Source organism: Salmo salar, chromosome ssa17 (genome assembly GCF_905237065.1).
Source record: "Salmo salar chromosome ssa17, Ssal_v3.1, whole genome shotgun sequence".
NCBI classification, from domain to species: domain Eukaryota; kingdom Metazoa; phylum Chordata; class Actinopteri; order Salmoniformes; family Salmonidae; genus Salmo; species Salmo salar.
Window position 1 is genome coordinate 53,765,392 of NC_059458.1, and position 21,176 is coordinate 53,786,567.

Genomic DNA, 21,176 nt, shown 5'->3' on the forward strand with positions numbered 1-21,176 from the left:
GACACGAATAAACACTGTCAAATTACCAGCCTCAGACACAATTACTGTATTACTGCGTCTATCTGATTGGGTGAAGGGTACTCCTCTTGGCGGTGACGTGAGGTTATGAAGAGTGCCATCATCCCGGCCCTAACCCACCCACCCAGCAGACTAAAGAGGAGACATTCATTAGAAGTGTTCGGTTTAAAGGAATATTTCCTCCGTGTGCGCGCGTCATCTTATCTGATCACGCACCAGTTCCTCATAAACAATTACATCACCTTGAGCACCCACAGTAGGTGATTATCGTTGAATTGTGTGGGAATGACTTTGATGACACGAAGCTGATCCTGAATCGCGGAACGTTGGAGTACACGGAAGACCACTATAACAACTGAACAAACATGGCTGTACACATATACTGTACAATGCAACTATTATAGAAGTAACTATCAATGAATTGTTTTTAACAGGTCCGAGCTGGAAATGATTTAAAGGTATACTCGAGCAAAATGTTTTTATTACATAGGGCAGTTTGAGCATGTAAATGTGTTACTGTAGGTGTAGATACACATTACTATAGACTTCTACACTCACTAAAACAGCATTTCTTTTGACATTTATAACAATAATTTGCTGTTCCAACATTCAAAGCTGTAAATGTGTTATAGCTACATTTTGTTAAAAACACAATATTTACAATAATAGTAATAGACAAAGGTACTATATTTGGCATACTTACAACAATCTCATCATTATATAATTTACAATTTCTCAAGTACTGATTAATGTGAATATTTGATGAAAAATTCACGACAAATTAAAAAGTAAATTAACCATACAAAAGTGAAACATACAAACCATACCCAAGTTAATTGTGAAAACCGTTGTACTGAATTAAGTGATCAATATTACGTGCGATTTTTATTTATTTTTATTACAAAAACAGTGTTGTCTTCTCTTCATAAAACACTGACAGGAAACCACCTGACGTGACGACTGCCTAGATACCGTAGGACAGGAGAAGAGGACTCGATACCAGTACACTCTTGTCCACCACGTACTGTATGTCAAACACAGAGAGAACACCTCGAACTAACTCGGCTGTACTGTACAAGCGCGACTATACAATGATTAGTTGAAAAGGTTTTCGAAAAAGATTCTAAGAAAAGAATAGAACGGCAGCCCTGGTGTGTGTACGAGTTGCTGGCATTCATTGAGTGGCAAAAAGAGGACATCTTTTCTACAATACATACTGCACTTCAAATGCCCATTGTGGTCGGGGGTTAACATTTTCAGAGTTGGAGTGAGTCCTTGGTAAATGTAACCACTGCTAATTCAGATTCAATCTCATTTGTGCTAATATCATATCACCATTCCTAACTTTACCAGTTGCCATTCTTATACCCCCACAATGACTTTTCATCTAAATAACAGGATTTTTCTCAAAGTCTGTTGTTTTCATTGTGGGCTAGTACAAGATCAGCTTGTCTAGTCAATGGAGTGTTTCCAGGTTCCAGGTTCAGGATTCCTACTTTGTCGTTACAGCATACATACAGTACATCTTCCTTTGGCACAATACTTGGTAAACCCCAAAGATCCACCACCACATACATACTACACTTCATGCAGGAGGGTTAGGGTGTGTCCACATCTCTGGCCCCTCTGACAGCAATGGCCTCCAATTTATTTACTTAGCACTACATACAATTTAGTGGCACATGTCAAATGCAAGAACTATGTGCATTGGTCTAAGGGGATTTCAAAGACGGAAGGAGCTCTTTACGTCTTAGAGTAGAGTTTGAAGAAAGGTCAAGAGATTTGAGTGATTCAATATCGTGAAGGGGGTGTATTTCTGAGTGACTTGTTACTACAAATTCTCCATTCCTATGAGAAAGGGATGTTCTATTATTACTGACCAAGAATAAAAACGGGGCACTGATTTTAGCTATACAGTACTTTTCAAATGGTCATAACAATGAAAAGAATTGCCAAATAGGTCAGTCTTTGCTTCCTGTTCCGGTACAACGTGGATGTATGTGAACACACCCTCAGCTACTACCATAATGTATATGCATGAGACCTCTAGCACCTTTCAGCCATATAGAAAAGTACAGTGTACTTCAAAAACGTGCAAGACTCATGGATAGAAGACTCTTTCCAATACTTAAGGCAAAACACTTCTTATATATAACCAATATATACACATATTGGGACTATTACATCTATCAAAAATCTAAAAATCAACGCCTAAGTTTGTTGTGTTCATTTCTCTTCTGACAAACGTAGCAATTTACCGCGTGGAACCTACCGTACTGGAGCTAAAAGTGCGGATTGACAAAGTCAGTCAATGCAAAGCCCTTTCGAAAAAAGATCTTCACAACGAGACAGACTCAAGAGTCTTGGGATTGCCAAATTGAAGAGAAGACAGTGTAAAAAGTGCAAAACGCGCCAGTGGTGTCACCCATCAACCCACTAGGGTTGTAGGTCCTCACCCAGCCTATAGCTGGGAGACCTTCCTGGGGAGAGGTCTGGGTCTAGGGACCTGGGGCACACTGTCGGCCCTGCGAGGGTCCGATGCTGGGTCCAGCTTCATGCTGCTAGTGCGTTGCTGGTGGGGCTTGGGTGGCAGGGCCGGGGGATCCACACTGGGAGGGATGGAGAGACTGTGGGGCAGGGGAACCGGCCGACGAGGGTTGGTGCGCTCGTACACGCTGTAGGGCGGCGGCGTCTTGTTCTCGCGGCGGATGAGCTCGTCCGAGCCCGAGGAGACCGAGTTGGGCATGGTGGGCCCCTGGTGGGCGGGGTGGTCTCCAGTGGTTGCCTCGGTGCCCGACGCCTCGGACACACTGCAGCGACTCATGGAGGAGATGCCGCTGCTATAGCTACCAGAGAGGACGGGCGAGTTGGACACCAGTCCAGCCGACTGGCACTCAGTGGGTGAGGGCGTGAAGGGTGGCAATGAACTCTACGGAGAGACAGAAACAGAGAGACAATCAGAGACAACAGAAACAGAGAACAAATCAGAGGACCAAACAGAAATAGAGAACCAATCAGAACCACCATAGCTCAAACAGAGAGGGTACCAATCTCCTGTCCTTCACAGCCTAATGAGGTATAGCATAAAGGAACAATAAAGCCTATGAAGCGTAATCATAAAGACACCAGACAGATTGACAGTGCCACACTGCTTTTTCCACCTCATCATATGTCAGTGCGCACTGAGATGGAGAAACACAAGATGCGGCAGTTCCATCGTGAGGAATCCAATACGGTGTCAAAATGTTTTCTGAGAAAAGACATGGACAAACCGTTATCTTGTTACACTTAATTGGATTCAGTGGAGAGGACAATTGATCTGTTATGTATGCTACAGTATGTCAGTATGACGAGCATTTCGCTTCAGTCTTGTTGAGAGAAGTTACATGAATATAACTTCTCTCAACAAGACTGAAGCTAAATGCTCGTTGATATGTTAATATTCCACACATATCTCAAAGGCCTAGAGCGCGGAGCTGCCCCTCACAGTACAATCAAAGAAGACCCCACAGCAGACCAACAGGCCCCATTATCTCACACACGATCTGTGTTGTATTTGTTGCCGTTTGCTGTTTGTGCCTCACTTAGAAAAAACTGCCAGTGCAAAGAACTGTATTTTATTTTCTAACAAAAAAACAAGACTTTCTCAATGCAGGTTTGTAAAAGCCTGTTAAGATGTCACTCCTTCTAAACTGCCTAGACACATGCAGACTGGTGCTAGATAATCAATGGCTCATTAGCAGAGTTATCTGACAGGCGAAAGCCAATGTGGATGAGAACATGAGACAACATACAGGGGGAAGATAATTCAACTGTGGTTCAATACTGCCTGACAACCAACAGAGAAACCATATAGCACACAGACATTCAAAGCACTGCCAGAACACTCATCAGCATTAGTAGGGGAACAGAAAGAGATTCACATGCACACACCATTGACACACACACACACACGCAGGCAGGTAGTCAGGCATGCACACAAACGTGCACACACACACACACACACACACACACACACACACACACACATACATTAGCTCTGACCCCATTTAGTCGTCTGGTCAATTGTTTGGACGATAGGATGTTGGTCGACCGAGTTTTCTTTAGTCAAGTAGTAGCAATTTTTTTTTTTATATTCTCAAGGTGCAAGATGATTCCCTACGTTGCTATGTGCATAACAGCAAAATGAACCAGCATATAGGAGTTGAGAACAACGCAGTGGAGGACGCAGCAGCAGAGACGAGGAAACAGCCCTTTCCTTAGCCTAACTGTGTAAGAAGTGAGGAGAGAGGAACCCCCGACTTAATTAGGTCTATAGCCTAACTGTTAAATGTGCCTGGCTTTATAAATCATCCATATAAATGCAGCAAAAAAAGAAACGTCCTCGCACTGTCAACTGCGTTAATTTTCAGCAAACTTAACATGTGTAAGAATTTGTATGAACATAACAAGATTCAACAACTGAGACATAAACTGAACAAGTTCCACAGACATGTGACTAACAGAAATTGAATAACGTGTCCCTGAACAAAGGGGGGGGATCAAAATCAAAAGTAAAAAGTCAGTATCTGGTGTGGCCACATGCTGCATTAAGTACTGCAGTGCATCTCCTCCTCATGGACTGAACCAGATTTGCCAGTTCTTGCTGTGAGATGTTACCCCACTAGTCCACCAAAGCACTTGCAGGTTCCCGGACATTTCTGGGGGAATTGGCCCTAGCCCTCACCCTCCGATCCAACAGGTCTCAGACGTGCTCAATGGGATTGAGATCCAGGCTCTTCCATGGCCATGGCAGAACGCTGACATTCCTGTCTTGCAGGAAATCACGCACAGACCGAGCTGTATGGCTGGTGGCATTGTCATGCTGGAGGGTCATGTCAGGATGAGCCTGCAGGAAGGGTACAACATGAGGGAGGAGGATGTCTTACCTGTAACGCACAGCTTTGAGATTGCCTGCAATGACAACCAGCTGTGACACACCGCCCCAGACCATGACGGACCCTCCACCTCCAAATTGATCCCGCTCCAGAGTACAGGCCTCGGTGTGACGCTCATTCCTTCGACGATCAACGCAAATCCGACCATCACCCCATGTGAGACAAAACCGCGACTCATCAGTGAAAAACACTTTTTGCCAGTCCTGTCTGGTCCAGGGACAGTGGGTTTGAGACCATAGGCGACGTTGTTGCCGGTGATGTCTGGTGAGGACCTGCCTTACAACAGGCCTACAAGCCCTCAGTACAGCCTCTCGCAGCCTATTGTGGACAGTCTGAGCACTGATGGATGGATTGTGCGTTCCTGGTGTAACTCGGGCAGTTGTTGCTGCCATCCTGTACCTGTCCCGCAGGTGTGATGTTCGGATGTACCAACCCCGTGCATGTGCTGTTACACGTGGTAAGCCACTGCGAAGACGATCAGCTGTCTGTCCTGTAGCGCCGTCTTAGGCGTCTCACAGTACGGTCATTGCAATTTATTACCCTGGCCACATCTGCAGTCCACATGCCTCCTTGCAGCATGCCTAAGGCACGTTCACGCAGATGAGCAGGGACCCTGGGTATCTTTCTTTTGGTGTTTTTCAGAGTCAGTAGAAAGGCCTCTTTAGTGTCCTAAGTTTTCATAACTGTGACCTTAATTGCCTACCGTCTGTAAGCTGTTAGTATCTGTGGAACAACCGTTCCACAGGTGCATGTTCATTAATGGTTTATGGTTCATTGAACAAGCATGGGAAACTATGTTTAAACCCTTTACAATGAAGATCTGTGAAGTTATTTGGATTTTTACTAATCATCTTTGAAAGACAAAATCCTGAAATAGGGACGTTTCTTTTTTTGCTGAGTTTATATCTACAGAAATAAGACTGATCTTGTTTCTGTTGCCTGTTTGAGTGTTCATTTAATAGCCTACTGATTCTGTGAGCACCAAGCCTCATGCAACGGCAAAATGTCAGATAAAGCAATTTCACAGATTTGGCTGTTTTTAATCTTTGCTATGGTGTAATAAAGGCTTTTTTTAAATATTAGAACAGACTGGTATTACTTAGAAAATATTTAGTGTTGTTTTCACTGTTCCAAACAGGCAGAAAAAAAAATATTATAATCTAACAGCACCTGTTTGTCACATGTAATATGCACGCAGCTCTCACTCCTACACCCTTTTTCTTGATCTCCTTATTGTCATTATTCCAATTATTATTATGATCATCATAATAAGTAATGTTATTATCATTAGTATGCTTTGTATAGTATCCTTGTATAACCGTCCTGTTTAGTCTTTATACCATCACTTATTTAGGCCTATATTTCAATATCTAAGATACTGTGTCTATCAATCAATCATTCATTCATTCGTTCATTCATTCCATCACACAGCATACGAGATATTCAGGCTTTGAAATGCAATCAAGCATTTTAGTTTTTAAATGAAATAACAAAAATGGAGCTTTGAATAATCAGCCAAAACCAAAAATAAACCACAATTCACGAATGCATGCAACTGTTTTTAGTCTGCCATAATAAAGGCGTTATATATTTTTTCCCCCATTGGAACATACTCTCTGGTGTTGTTTACACTGTTCCAAATGGTCAGAAAAAAATCATATAGTAACAGTTTGGCACACATACTCACGCAATGCTTGCTCCTATACCCTCCTTTTTCTTGATCTCCCGTAGTTTCCACAACCAAGTCAAATGTCTTTCACAGATCTGACTTCCCCTTTCCCTCCTGAGCAACCAGTAAACATTTGACCATTTGGAGTTTCTTTTTCACGTCTTCCGTAGCCAATTTATTGATGTGATTATGATAGGCTATAGGTCAGGCCCTGTTGGTCTCATGCATGCGATGCTAACATGTTTCACGTAAAAAGAGCCACGGGATGAAGCAATATGTACTGTTTAAACAATTTAGGGATTTCGGTAACAGAACTTTTCAGTCAGAAACAAGAAAGAAACTAAATGGCTGACATGATGTTACAGCTTCAGCATGGACAGCGCAACAAACACTTGCTGTGCTGTGGTGCCTTTTCACTGCAGTAGGGGGAGGAGAGAGAGACAACATGCACCAGTCACACAGGCACTTGCTGTCATTTTTTTAACACAATATGACCGTCGGGCTCTTTCTTGAGTCATTTAATTATTTAATCAAACATGGTGCTTGAAGCATCAGACAAGGTCGGTGCATTTCTAGTTAATGTTATTCAAACACATAGGGTGTGTCTATCTATATATGGAAAAAGACGTTTAAACATTTCGACCAATCAATTGGTTGAAAGAAGAAGACGACTCTCAATATACCAAGATTTCTTTTTTGGGGGGGGACAGCCCTAACAGACACTATATACACAAAAGTATGTGTACAATGGATTCGGCTATTTCAGCCACGCCCGTTGCTGACAGGTGTGTAAAATTTTGCACACAGCCATGCAATCTCCATAGATAAACATTGGCAGTAGATTGGCCTTACTGAAGAGCTCAGTGACTTTCAATGTGGCACCGTCATAGGATGTCACCTTTCCAACAAGTTTGTAAAAATGTTGCCTTGCTAGAGCTGCCCTGGTCAAATGTAAGTGCTGTTATTGTAAAGTGGAAATGTCTAGGAGCAACAACGGCTCAGCCTTGAAGTGGTAGGCCACACAAGCTCACAGAACGGGACTACCAAGTGGTGAAAAAGTGGTGAAAAAAAATTGTCTGTCCTCGTTTGCAACACTCAATATCGAGTTCCAAACTGCCTCTGGAAGCAACGTCAGCACAATAACTTTTCGTCAGGAGATTCATGAAATGGGTTTCCATGGCCGAGCTGCCGCACACAAGCCTAAAATCACCACGCACAATGCCAAGCGTCGGCTGGAGTGGTGTAAAGCTTGCCGCCATTGGACTGAAGTGATGAATCCCGCTTCACCATCTGGCAGTCCGACAGACCAATCTGAGTTTGGCAGATACCAGGAGAACGCTACCTGCCCCAGTGCATAGTGCCAATTGTAAAGTTTTTGGTAGGAGGAATGTCATTGGAAGAAACATTTTAACGCTACAGCATACAATGACATTCTAGACGATTCTGTGCTTCCAACTTACTGGCAACAGTTCGGGGAAGGCCCTTTCCCAGTTCAGCATGACAATGCCCCTGTGCATAAATCAAGGTCCATACAGATATGGTTTGTTGAGATCGGTGTGGAAGAACTTGACTGGCCTTCACAGAGCCCTGACATCAACCCCATCGAACAACTTTGGGATGAATTGGAAGGCCAATTGCGAGCCAGGCCTAATCTCCCAACATCAATGCCCAACCTCACTAATGCTCTTGTGGCTGAATGGAAGCAAGTCCCCGCAGTGGAAAGCCTTCCCAGAAGAGTGGAGGCTGTTATAGGAGCAAAGGGGGGGACCAACTCCATATTAATGCCCATGATCTTGGAATGAGATGTTCGACAAGCAGGTGTCCACATACTTTTGATCATGTAGTGTACATACAAAGCTCCCTTGGCCTCAACCCTCAACACCATATCTTCACCAGCAGCCAGCCCACAACCCATAAAGGATTCTAGCAAAGGTACAGGACAGCTGTTTCATAAAATATGGAGAGAACTATAAATACATGTAGTTGTACCACATTCAGGGATATATAATGAAGAGGCTCTTCCTCTGGGTACATAGAGAGGGAGCTGGAAGGTTTTTATGGTCTTAAGAATTAACAAAGATTCAGGTGAGAGGACCAGACTTGAATGCAACACTTTAACCTGTTGCCTTGAACGCAGCTCCCTAGCAACTCAACAAGCATCAGCTGCTACTCATTGCTAATCAGACTCCTCTCTGTTCTGCAGTGCATGTTGCGTGGTGTTGCTAGCCTTTTGAAGTCTTGCATTGCTCCTTCTCTACCTTCTATCTAGTATCTTTTAGGTTCTTCCAAGGATCTCATAGGCTGTTGTGGTGATGGCAATCACTCCTATCTACCACGGCCTGGCGATGATGTCTACCTGAGACTCAAAGCCAAACCCTACAGAGTCCACACCTTGGACCCTTCATCTGCAGCCCTCGACGTCATCCGGTGCATTCTCATTCCCCTCCTGAATCCTCATTCTAACATCCATTCCATTTCCTCAATAAATATTCTAAACCCATTTTAATGCCTGGTACTTAAACTCGTGAAATTGTGTGTGTGTGTGGTTTAGTGGTGAGCAGGATGCTGTTTAGCTGGGCTGGCTGGCCACTGTACTGCCAACTGGATCAGTGTCATCTGTCAAAGCCCAGTAACCACACACTCAAAGATGGACGGATGCATGCAAAAATACATACACCATGTACCACATACAAGCACGCATGTATGTACGCAAACCCACACACATTCAGACAAGTATGCACGCAAACAGGATCAAATGAGTCATCATCTACTGCTGGAATGAAGGACTCTGGGTTCTGATCCCATGCTGTCCTCTTGACCCTATTTGTAGTGCACAGTCCACTCAGATTAGCATCATCAGAGATACACCAGAGGGCACATACAGTTGAAGTCGGAAGTTTACATACACCTTAGCCAAATACATTTAAACTCAGTTTTTCACAATTCCGGCCATTAAATCCTAGTAAAAATTCCATGTTTTAGGTCAGTTAGGATCACCACTTTATTTTATGAATGTGAAATGTCAGAATAATAGTAGAGACAATGATTTATTTCAGCTTTTATTTCTTTCATCACATTCTCAGTGGGTCAGAAGTTTACATACACTCAATTAGCATTTGATAGCATTGCCTTTAAATTGTTTAACTTGGGTCAAACATTTCGGGTAGCCTTCCACAAGCTTCCCACAATAAGTTGGGTGAATTTTGGCCCATTCCTCCTGACAGAGCTGGTGTAACTGAGTCAGGTTTGTAGGCCTCCTTGCTCGCACACGCTTTTTCAGTTCTGCCCACAACTTTTCTAGAGGATTGAGGTCAGGGCTTTGTGATGGCCACTCCAATACATATTAATGCCCATGATCTTGGAATGAGATGTTCGACAAGCAGGTGTCCACATACTTTTGATCATGTAGTGTACATACATGATCATGTAGTGTACATACATGAGGGCTTTGTGATGGCCACTCCAATACATTGAGTTTGTTGTCCTTAAGCCATTTTGCCACAACTTTGGATGTATGCTTGGGGTCATTGTCCATTTGGAAGACCCATTTGCGACCAAGCTTTAACTTCCTGACTGATGTCTTGAGATGTTCCTTCAATAAATCCACATAATGTTCCTCCTGATGATGCCACCTATTTTGTGAAGTGCACCAGTCCCTCCTGCAGTAAAGCACCCCCACAACATGATGCTGCCACCCACGTGCTTCACGGTTGGGATTTTCCTCCAAACATAACGATGGTCATTATGACCAAACAGTTCTATTTTTGTTTCATCAGACCAGAGGACATTCCTACAAAAAGTACGATTTTGTCCCCATGTGCAGATGCAAACCGTAGTCTGGCTTTTTTTATGGTGGTTTTGGAGCAGTGGCTTCTTCCTTGCTGAGCGGCCTTTCAGGTTATGTCAATATAGGCCTTGTTTTACTGTGGATATAGATACTTTTGTACCTGTTTCCTCCAGCATCTTCACAAGGCCCTTTGCTGTTGTTCTGGGATTGATTTGCACTTTTCGCACCAAAGTACGTTCATCTCTAGGAGACAGAACGCGTCTACTTCCTGGGCGGTATGACAGCTGCATGGTCCCATGGTGTTTATACTTGCGTACTATTGTTTGTACAGATGAACGTGGTACCTTCAGGCATTTGGAAATTGCTCCCAAGAATGAACCAGACTTGTGGAGGTCTACAATTTGTTTTCTGAGGTCTTGGCTGATTTCTTTTGATTTTCCCATGATGTCAAGCTAAGAGGCAGTGAGATTGAAGGTAGGCCTTGACATACATCTACAGGAACACCTCCAATTGACTCAAATTATGTCAATTAGCCTATCAGAAGCTTCAAAAGCCATGGCATCTTCTGGAATTTTCCAAGCTGTTTAAAGGCACAGTCAACTTAGTGTATGTAAACCTCTGACCCACTGGAATTGTGATACAGTGAATTATAAGTGAAATAATCTGTCTGTAAACAATTGTTGGAAAAATTACTTGTGTCATGCACAAAGTAGATGTCCTAACCGACTTGCCAAAACTATAGTTTGTTAACAAGAAATCTACGGAGTGGTTGAAAAACGAGTTTTAATGACTCCAACCTAAGTGTATGTAAACTTCCGACTTCAACTGTAAATGCAACCACACACACACAACACCAACCTTTTGTGGAGATCTGGACGTTGGGACTGGGGACTGCGACCTCATAGTCTTGGCTGAAGAGCCTGTTGACAGTCAACCAGAGAGAAACAGAGAAGAGAGGGTACGTTTAAATCCTGCCACCATTTTGGACCAGTCGACTTGATGACACTGGAGTGAGTCCTCCACAGCTGAGGACTTCAGTAGGTTTGGGCATCTATGAATCAAATAATCCCACAGCCGCGGGTCCTTAGTCAGCACTAAGCTATTTATACATCCAACAGCTGCTCAATGGAGGGCAAAACACTCAATTCAACGCTACAACAGGGGGACAAGTCAGCTCTAGTGAATCACAAAATAAATATATAGCTCAAAAAATATAATAACAAGTCTAAGTTTACTGGAAGTGTCAAGCTCAGGGCTTGAGAAGTGGGAGTTTGGGGGTTGTGTGCACTGCGTGTGTGTATGTTTCTGTGTGTGTGTGTGTGCGCTGTGTATATGTTTGTGTATGTGTGTGCTGCATGTGTGTGTGTATGTGTGTTTGTTTGTGCGCTGCATGTGTCTGTTTGTGTGTGTGTGTGTGTGTGTGTGTGTGTGTGTAGGCTTGCTGTTGTGGGATTTAATGAACCCCTGAATGAGAAGGCTCATCTATACAATCTTACAGTATAGTTGAGTCTAACTGGTTAAAGTTATTATATATAGTTACGATTATAGAGTAGCAGGCGGCATAGCAGAGGACAAATATATCCTCTAGGCTGTTGTTGGTTTTCCCCTCAGATAAAAGATATTCATAAAGTAAAGTATTCACAGCTTTATGACGTGAGCTTGACCAATTTATTTGTACATAGGGATTCTACTGCAATCATCAAAGTCAATCACATAGATTGTTTTATGATTTTTCTCCTGGACCAAAGCTTGTCAGATAGTCAATTATTACACCTTTATTTAACTAGGCAAGTCAGTTAAGAAAAAAAATATTCACAATAAGAAGAAGGAATAAATAGCTTGGGTACTGGACTATTTGTGTAGTCAACAGTGGTTGCCTTTGGCAGGATAATAACAAGTTGGCTAGAGCAGAAACAGACAGGCACCCAGGCTAGAATACAGACCATTATTATACAGTATGTATACATCATGTGAAGGAGAAGTTATTTATAGAAGCAAACCAGGAGGAATAAAAGAAAGCAGCTGAGTTTATAGCAGAGAGTTGACAGCGTAACAACGAGCACTGTAAGAGCGCAGGTGGAAGCACCAGGTGTCAAACGATGGGGGAAAGTATTAGTGCCATTCCTCATTGATCGAGTGTTCTGATTGGTTTACCTGAGTATGGTGGCCTAGGAGGGACAGGGGGACAGAGCAACTTTCCCACAGTGTCAGAGAATTGTGTGTTGTTGACCTCTTTTACACTGTCTAGACTCCAGCTACTGAAGGTGGGTCTCACTATGTTGGTGTACAAACATATAGACAGACATGCATCAATCACTGCTCATTGGGTTACAACACATCACAACACAACAGATTATGTAGACTAGAATCTAGATCTATATTAGAATGTAATCATAGAGGATAACAGGAAATGTAATAACAGAGGTAGGGATTCGTATCGGTTGTTGTAACTGATGATTTATAAAACAGAGTTACTACATTTCAAGATTTTCTTAGCCTAAATATAAAGCATTGTCAGATGGAGATTTGACAGACTGCACCTTTAAATTTGTTGGGGTGGCAGATAGCCTAGCGGTTAGAGCGTTGGGCCAGTAACCGAAAGGTTGCTAGTTAGAATCCCAGACAAAGTGAAAAATCGGTCAATATGCCCTTGAGCAAAACACTTAATCCTAATTGCTCCATGATCCCCGTTGAATGGCAGACCTTGGGTGTGACCCCGCTCTACGAGGGTGTCTCAGAGAGAGTGGGATATGCCAAAAAAAAACATTTCCAATTAATACACACTAAAATATGTGTGAAATAGGACAAATACAAGCACCCACCAAATGATGAATTATTATTATTAACAATCACCCACACCTCAATCTTCTTCTGTAGTGAATATCATGCAACTGACAAGTTTTAGTCTTAAACGCTTGCTGTGCTGTTTAGAATGCAGTGAGAGAAATCCCACTGTAAATAACACTTCCCCGTTCTCTCCTGTTAATACGAAGGTGCTCTTCCTGTGTTTAGTCATTTCTTCCACAAACTGGTGTAAAAGAGCAGGTTCGCCTGGTTTGCGCATTTCCACTTGAGCTGAGTGAATACACCTTCAAGTGGCACACCGCTGTGCTTGTGGTTTGACATTATTCTTTTTACATTTTCTATAAAATACTAATTTCATGAGTTAATTTTCCCTGAACCTCTAACCTTCAGTGAAGTTCACAGAAAGCAATCAAACAGCTGAGCTTTTTTTAATTACACAAGGGCCCTTCCAAACTAGAATTGAAATGCCGCCCCACTGGAATATGTAAAAACATAAAGCGCTTATATAACATTCAAAATATACAAAACGGACATCTGTGGATAAAAAACTGAGACACATATGCATTTATACATATGCATAGCCTTCTGAAAAGGCATATCCCATCAACCCTTGGGGAATAAACATGTTTCCACGCATTCTGATATTAATAAATAAGAAGCATCGATTTAATGTGGCTGTATCCCAAATGTGGCTGGATCCCTATTGGCACAGAGCCCCATGGCCCTTGGTCAAAAGTAGTGCACTATATAAGGAATAGGGTGCCATTTGGGATTCCTCACGTGTCTGTTGTTGCCTGTGAATGCTGATGGAGCTGGGAGGGAACAGACCTCGTGGGGAGAGGCTGTCATTGAAGCAGATGTCTACTCTCCAGACAAAGTCTGTCACACTCTCACCGGTCAGTCTGTCAACTACACTCATGTCCGGACAGATGACCGTAGCTATGATCTCTTTGACTGACTGGAGGATGAAAGCGACTGTTTAGCAGCATGCTAGTATCTTGGTACGACACATAGGCAAGGATACTTTGGTGTTATAATGATTTTGGGCTTATATACACATGTACTGTAAAGAGAGATGGAGACAATGACTGAGATGACATACAAGACAATGAGACATGTTTTACCTTTGTCTGGTGCAGAAAGGTTAGGATCACTTCGGGGTAGTGTGGTGTCACCTATTTGATGAGGGGTCGCCCTCTAGAAAAAGCAAACAAGACAGCACAATACTGAAGCTACAAAATCCACAAAGGAAAGTAAGATATTTTGACTTTGTGGAGTTCAGGTTTTGTCTTAACTTTGAGAAATCCACACTGTGAGTGACATTTCATGCTTGCTGAACAGCTCTTTGGGTTCAAACGGCAGAGATCTTAATAAAAGGTATTATAGCTATACTTTGTCTATTGATTTGTTTGTGTGTGTTCACCTGTGCAGGGTCTAGGGGATTGGGGTAGATGGCACTGACAGGTCTCTCCCTGGAAGAGAGGCAGGAGTTCTCTCTGGAATGCTTGTGTTTGTCCTGCAGCTGGGGAGAACCTGGAGGGAGAGGAAGAGAGAGGAGAGATTTAGATTTCGCTTTTTATTGGCAACAGCTATCGTCTTCCTGGGGGCCCAACTCATAAAGAAAAATACTTTAACATGTACATTCATTTAAAAACATGAACAAAGACATTACAGTCTTTACACGGATACAAACATTACTTAAGCAATAAGGCACGAGGGGGTGTGGTATATTGGCCATATTCCACAAGTTACCACCGGCTAAATCTATGACGATAAAATGCCTATTTTACTCTGTTCTATCTGACTGCGCAATCCACTGTCTCATCAGCCCAGGCAGGGAAGTTATAAACTTGATCTCCACTATTAAAAGCATCTAGACATTATCTCACATTTCTTTTAGATTAAATGTCGTTTTTAACAGAGGAGATTTGTATAAACCTTGCAGTCTGTCTCTCCGACATTTGCAACATTGTTTCAATATTCAAATTAGATCTCCAGCTGTCCCATCGTAATGAATGTGTAGGGGTCTGGACGAGAGAGAGAGGCAGGCAGCGTTTCTCAGCCAGGCGAAATCATGATTCAGATGGCATCATTTTTATGGATATATACAAAGAAATGTCAATTGAAAAAAGTAAAACGAAATGAAGTGCAGCTAGTTTGCAGTCTTTCCAGCGTCAGTTTGAAGTTGTGTTAGCTGTGTTGTTGTCTAGCTCCTCTGAACAACAGTGTCCTAACGAGAGAGCACATTTTCTTTGCCAGGCAAAATTGTGCCTCATTAGCTCTTTGTTATGGATGTATCCAAATAAATGTCACTAGAAAAACAGCTTAAGCAAATGCAAGCTACTGTTGTTATTCTGTCTGCACTGTTTGACGTGACTGTACGTTATCCGTAGTTGACTAGCTAGCAAGCAAGCAAGCAAGGGATAAGAACATTGCCAGCCAGTATGGAATGGAACATTTAGAACGAACGACTGGGTCGCATCCATAGATACAGAACAAAAAGACTGAACGACTGGGTCTCGTCCATAGATACAGAACAAAAAGACTGAATGACTGGGTCTCGTCCATAGATACAGAACAAAAAGACTGAACGACTGGGTCTCGTCTATAGATACAGAACAAAAAGACTGAACGACTGGGTCTCGTCTATAGATACAGAACAAAAAGACTGAACGACTGGTTCTCGTCCATAGATACAGAACAAAAAGACTGAACGACTGGTTCTCGTCCATAGATACAGAACAAAAAGACTGAACGACTGGTTCTCGTCCATAGATACAGAACAAAAAGACTGAACGACTGGTTCTCGTCCATAGATACAGAACAAAAAGACTGAACGACTGGTTCTCGTCCATAGATACAGAACAAAAAGACTGAACGACTGGTTCTCGTCCATAGATACAGAACAAAAAGACTGAACGACTGGGTCTCGTCCATAGATACAGAACAAAAAGACTGAACGACTGGGTCTCGTCCATAGATACAGAACAAAAAGACTGAACGACTGGGTCTCGTCCATAGATACAGAACAAAAAGACTGAACGACTGGGTCTCGTCCATAGATACAGAACAAAAAGACTGAACGACTGGGTCGCGTCTCTGGTAACCGAACCAATAGAACGAACAACCAGCTTGGAACGAACGACCGGCTTGGGTAGCAACCTTAGATTTGTGTCGGGACTATATCTTGTGGAAGGACGAAATGCTATGAATAAATTCATCAAAATAAAATAATGAAAATATGTCAATAATTATTTGAATATGGTGATAACCCTTGGTATAAAAATGATAATGCCTAAGAAGTCAGTGTTTGGAGGATATATTGGCACGGTTTGTCAGACCTTGACTTCGTCTCGGGCCTAACAACACCCGTGCCAATATTCTCCAAACACCGTCTTATCAGGCATTATCACTTAAATAAACTGGTTACCAATGTAATTACAGCAGTAAAAATAAATGTTTTGTCATACCCATGGTCTACGGTCTGATATACCACGGCTGTCAGCCAATCAGCATTCAGGGCTCGAACCACCCAGTTTATAATACATATTAGAGGACGACAAATAATCGTCTGAACCGATCTATCGGGACGATGTTGGCCTTTTCTAGTCTATCGTCTATCTCTATTGGCTTTGATGATAGTCCCTCTACATAGCAAAGCTGCTGCTATGTCATTCGACACTCACTGCCTGAGCCACGAGCACTGCACAATACAAAAGAAAAGCAGCAAGCTAGCTCATTCTACAACAGAAAGGTGCAGCATTGAGAAATGGGTGAATTGACACAGTGACCAAAATAGAACTTCTGTTGCAAATATTAGTTAAATTAATTCACTAATAATAAAAAAAGGCTCGTGTCGACATGCCCGGAGAAGCATGTAATAAGCAAGCAAGCTAAGCAGATAGCTATGTGACCTATTAGCAACGATTACAATATCTAACCCTTTCGTCTGTGGTGTTAGCTAGCTAGCTATATTAGCTACTATGCTAGTTAGCTGTCTAGATAAGATATCAGATAGGAGCTAATAGCAGAGAGGAAGAGGAAGAGAGAGGCTCAACTCGGCCGAAAATCTGTCTCCCTCCAGCAGGTGGCGTTTTATTTGTTGTTTTGCCCACCAAGCAAGGAAGTTTTTGTATTGAGGTCAATGAGTGTCGAATTTGGTCAACAAAAACATTTATGGATTTTTTGCTACGTAAGGTTTATTTGATCTAATAGATGTTTCGTAATGCTTAAGTTGTTACGAGTGTACTGATACAAGTACGACACGTGACATCCTGGCAACTTTGAGAAAAAACACTTTATATCAGAGTTATCTTGAGATAGCTATGCATATTCATGGCATATTCATGGCATGAGGCTAGTAGCATAGCATCTCTCTCCATTGAATACAGGCGGTTGTGTAACCAACCCTCATCGAAGATTCTAAAAACGATTACAATTATGAGATGTGTCCACCTATCCAAAGAAAGGATAGGTGGGAGTTACAGCCCACCGTGCCACTTTGTGGACAATTATTGTTAGGGCGGAGAGACATATACTGTATCTTGTCAGCATATCCATAATATTTGCTAAGTGCCAATGTAGCTAGCTAGTGTTAGCTGGTTATCATTTTGAACATGCAGCATTTTCAGGAACGAGCCATCTGACTTGCGGTGTAATGTTAGCTATTAACTGGTGTGCTAATCTGACCAGCGGCAATCGTATCCGTAAACTGACAGTTAAGAGTAGGAAGTAGACGCTTGTCGTAATAAGGAAAGAAGGAAGTGTTTTAAAATGCCTAATGGGCAGACTTGAGACATTCAGACAGAACATGCATTGTCGTTGCCTCTTTCTTCCTACCCTCACTCTCCTTGTTAGATATTATGCACATTTATGGCTTGGTAGCAAATTACGTCGCCATTGAGCTAGTTCTCATAGTAGTAGTAAACAGCTCCAAGTGATATGAGTGATGGAGAGAGACGCAAGGAGATGTGAGAAGGAGTGGAGTTACAGCCTCGCTCTATCCAGTCGTAGCAGTAGGAGGAAGTTACATTATAAATATGCTTTAACTAGGTTACCTAGATCAAATAGGGGAGAGGCGTGGTGTTATTTGTTTTATTGGAGAGAGAGAGAGCGAGAGACAGAGAGAAAGGAAGAGGGAGGGAGTGTGAGAATAGGTGTTAAACCAATGATGACACAAAAAAACACAAGTTCAAAAGGTGGTCTTGTTAGACGAGCGAGACACACAAATAAACGAGAATAGAAGCTGGTAGTCAACAACTATCGACCAACCAACAGCTCCCCGTTTCACATCCTCCAACCTGGCTTTTTCCAACTCACTAACCTCAGCACATAAAATACCTGCCCTGCTGGGCTGGCTGTCACACTGTGGTGGCACCAGACACTCATTCCAGGGATAAACTGACTAACACACACACACACACGCACGCACGCACATTACGGGCAGTGATGATTACAGCTATTCACTGGCTGCCCATATATCCTTTTCCATTACACATTATATGGCAATTAGCTTTAGAATGGACATCATATGGGAATGAGATGACCATCTTACAGGCAGTTCAGTTTGCTGTACTTCTCTAAACACTTTATGGTCCTGGCAGTGGCTTTATAGGGGTCCTTCTGGTTGCACAGGAGCTGCCAAGGGGAGTGTACAGGCATCCATAAATGTCTCCATATATTCTTATGTTTATGATCTGCATCAGACAGAAACCCATGAGAGTGTCTGAGCGATGGGGAGATAAGATAGTCACCATCCTCTAAAGAACCTCCTAACCTGGCTGTGGTTAAAAGCTTCGTATAGGACTTGGAGACTATGATTCACAGGTGTAGTCAACAACGCACCCTCTCAAGACTTTTCTTTGTCTCTCCATTTCATCTCTCTTTCTCCCATGTATGCGTTAATGCATACATTTCTCAATCAAACAATCCTTTGTTTTTACCAATCTAACTACATCACATTTTTCTCCTTCTCACTCTTTCTTTCTGTCTACTTTCATCCCTTTTTTTCTCCGTTTGGTTGATTTGGATAGGGACAAGTACAAACACATTGACATATTGAACAATCAATCGTCCCATGGGCGTTTCCATCTTATGCTAATTTTCAACAACCGTCCCGAGAATGGCTTTTATGGAAACAAAAGGAAAGTCATGCGTAATCAATTAAAATCACATATCAGTACATTATCACAATTATATGCACAAAGCAAATGTCATAATGTGGTGGCAGAATTTGGGGTGAGCTGTTGTAACTTCTCAAGGGATATGTTCTGTGTTGGACTGTGATGTTATGCCTTTCATAGACTCCTGGTATGTCTGCACCCTAACACAAGTCCATTGTGTTCTGGAACTGTTGCTTGTATAAAATAACTGTTGCGTAAACCATATGATTGTTTTATCACCTCCCACTATATAAGGGGCATGTAACAATTTACTCTTGGAGTTCTTCCCTGTGAAATCAGAGATAGATCTCACCTGCAGCTGCTTGCTTAATGATTTTTCTATTATACTATTAAATAGTCTCTGGCTTAATCTTTGGATCAAATGTTCCACAACAATTAGAAGCACTACGCAAATGTCCTACGTATTTACCCATATTTACAACTTGAAGGCGGTACGAGGGCCTTATCGCGTCTGTTGATAACATACAGCAGAGCTATAGCAACCAATTATTTGGTGTTTATTTTGAATGATTTAAATGTTCCTGCTGTTTATGATCTTCTGATGAAGTGTTCCCTGCATGTGCTCCATTGTAAGAGAAGGAGGACTGGCCAATAGAAGTTTTATAGGGATATTTAGAGGGACCCTGGTTTCAACTGTAGGCCCCCCTGGTGGACATTCCAAGACGTTGCAGCTTCTACATGCGTTTGGTCAGGGATTTAGGCGCAAAATCATTGAGACACTTAAACACAAGATTCCCATTTGCACATTTTGATGAAGAGTTCAACACTTTTCAAGATGTGACAATGATGGTACCGTATGTGCTTTTGGTCCAGGATTTTTAGTGCAAGGTTGTACAGAGACTCATGGGGTCTCAGCACTGGCTGGCTGGCCTGGAACCAGGATGTTATACAGTATAACATGTGAGAGAACACCCCTGCATTTAAGAATAAGAAGACACGCTCAAGAGGCAGACACTTCTTATTCATGTGAAACAGTGGAGGTTTGCTTTGATGCTTCTACTAATCTTTTAGTGGGTCCAGGCTGATCGACAGATATTTCACCACTTTGACTTGTTCAATTGTCTCTCCTTTGATGCTGACAGAGAGTGACGGTGTCAGTGGCAGCTTCCGTGTTGAGAAACAAAATGAGAGTGTCCAACTGAGTCCAGGTGTTCTGTGAGTTGTTTAGAGACAGCAGCAAAGGTTTTACCAGACACGTAGACAACACTATAATCAACACTATCGGCACTTACACTGGTCTCTGGTAAATAAATCATTGATGTATAATGTGAAGAGAATTGGGCCAAGTACCAAAGCCTGCGAAATTCCTATTTTAGTTTTTTTGAAACGTGGATTTGATGTTATTGATGACCACACAGTGTTCATGTTTTCCAGATATGAACCAAACCAGCTTATGGCTTTGTCTGAGAAATTGAACTCATGGAGTTTGGAGATCAGAACACTGTGATTAACTGTGTCAAAGAACTTTTTCATGTCATGGAAGACTGCTCCGACCACATTTCCCTTATCTAGTGATTTCTTGATGTTCTCGAGTAGTACAACGTTTTCGTTTCAGTGAAGTATTTTGGTCTGAATACAGATTGTTACCAGTGCAAGTACTGATAATATTTCAGATATGATATGAGCTGTTTTCCCCCTCTCACTCTCTCTCTCTCTCTCACTCTCTCTTTCTTTCTAGAGAGGATATTTTCTCCCAATGTTTTTCTTTCAAAGTCATATTTGTTTTCAGTTTTGGGGAAGAAAATTGCCTGTATGTCTGCAAAGTCCTCGCAGTGTAA

General features: G+C 42.3%; 1 protein-coding gene across 1 annotated transcript in view; it reads right to left on the bottom strand.

The window, feature by feature from the left end:
• Positions 1–481: 481 nt before the first annotated feature.
• LOC106576073 (dedicator of cytokinesis protein 4) overlaps positions 482–21,176 on the bottom strand; it is a 138,155-nt gene continuing 117,460 nt past the window's right edge. The window contains 5 exon segments of the mRNA XM_014152946.2: positions 482–2,947; positions 11,270–11,331; positions 12,566–12,685; positions 14,341–14,413; positions 14,640–14,749. Of these exon segments, the coding sequence (XP_014008421.1) occupies positions 2,480–2,947; positions 11,270–11,331; positions 12,566–12,685; positions 14,341–14,413; positions 14,640–14,749 (833 nt within the window). The 3' untranslated portion in view covers positions 482–2,479.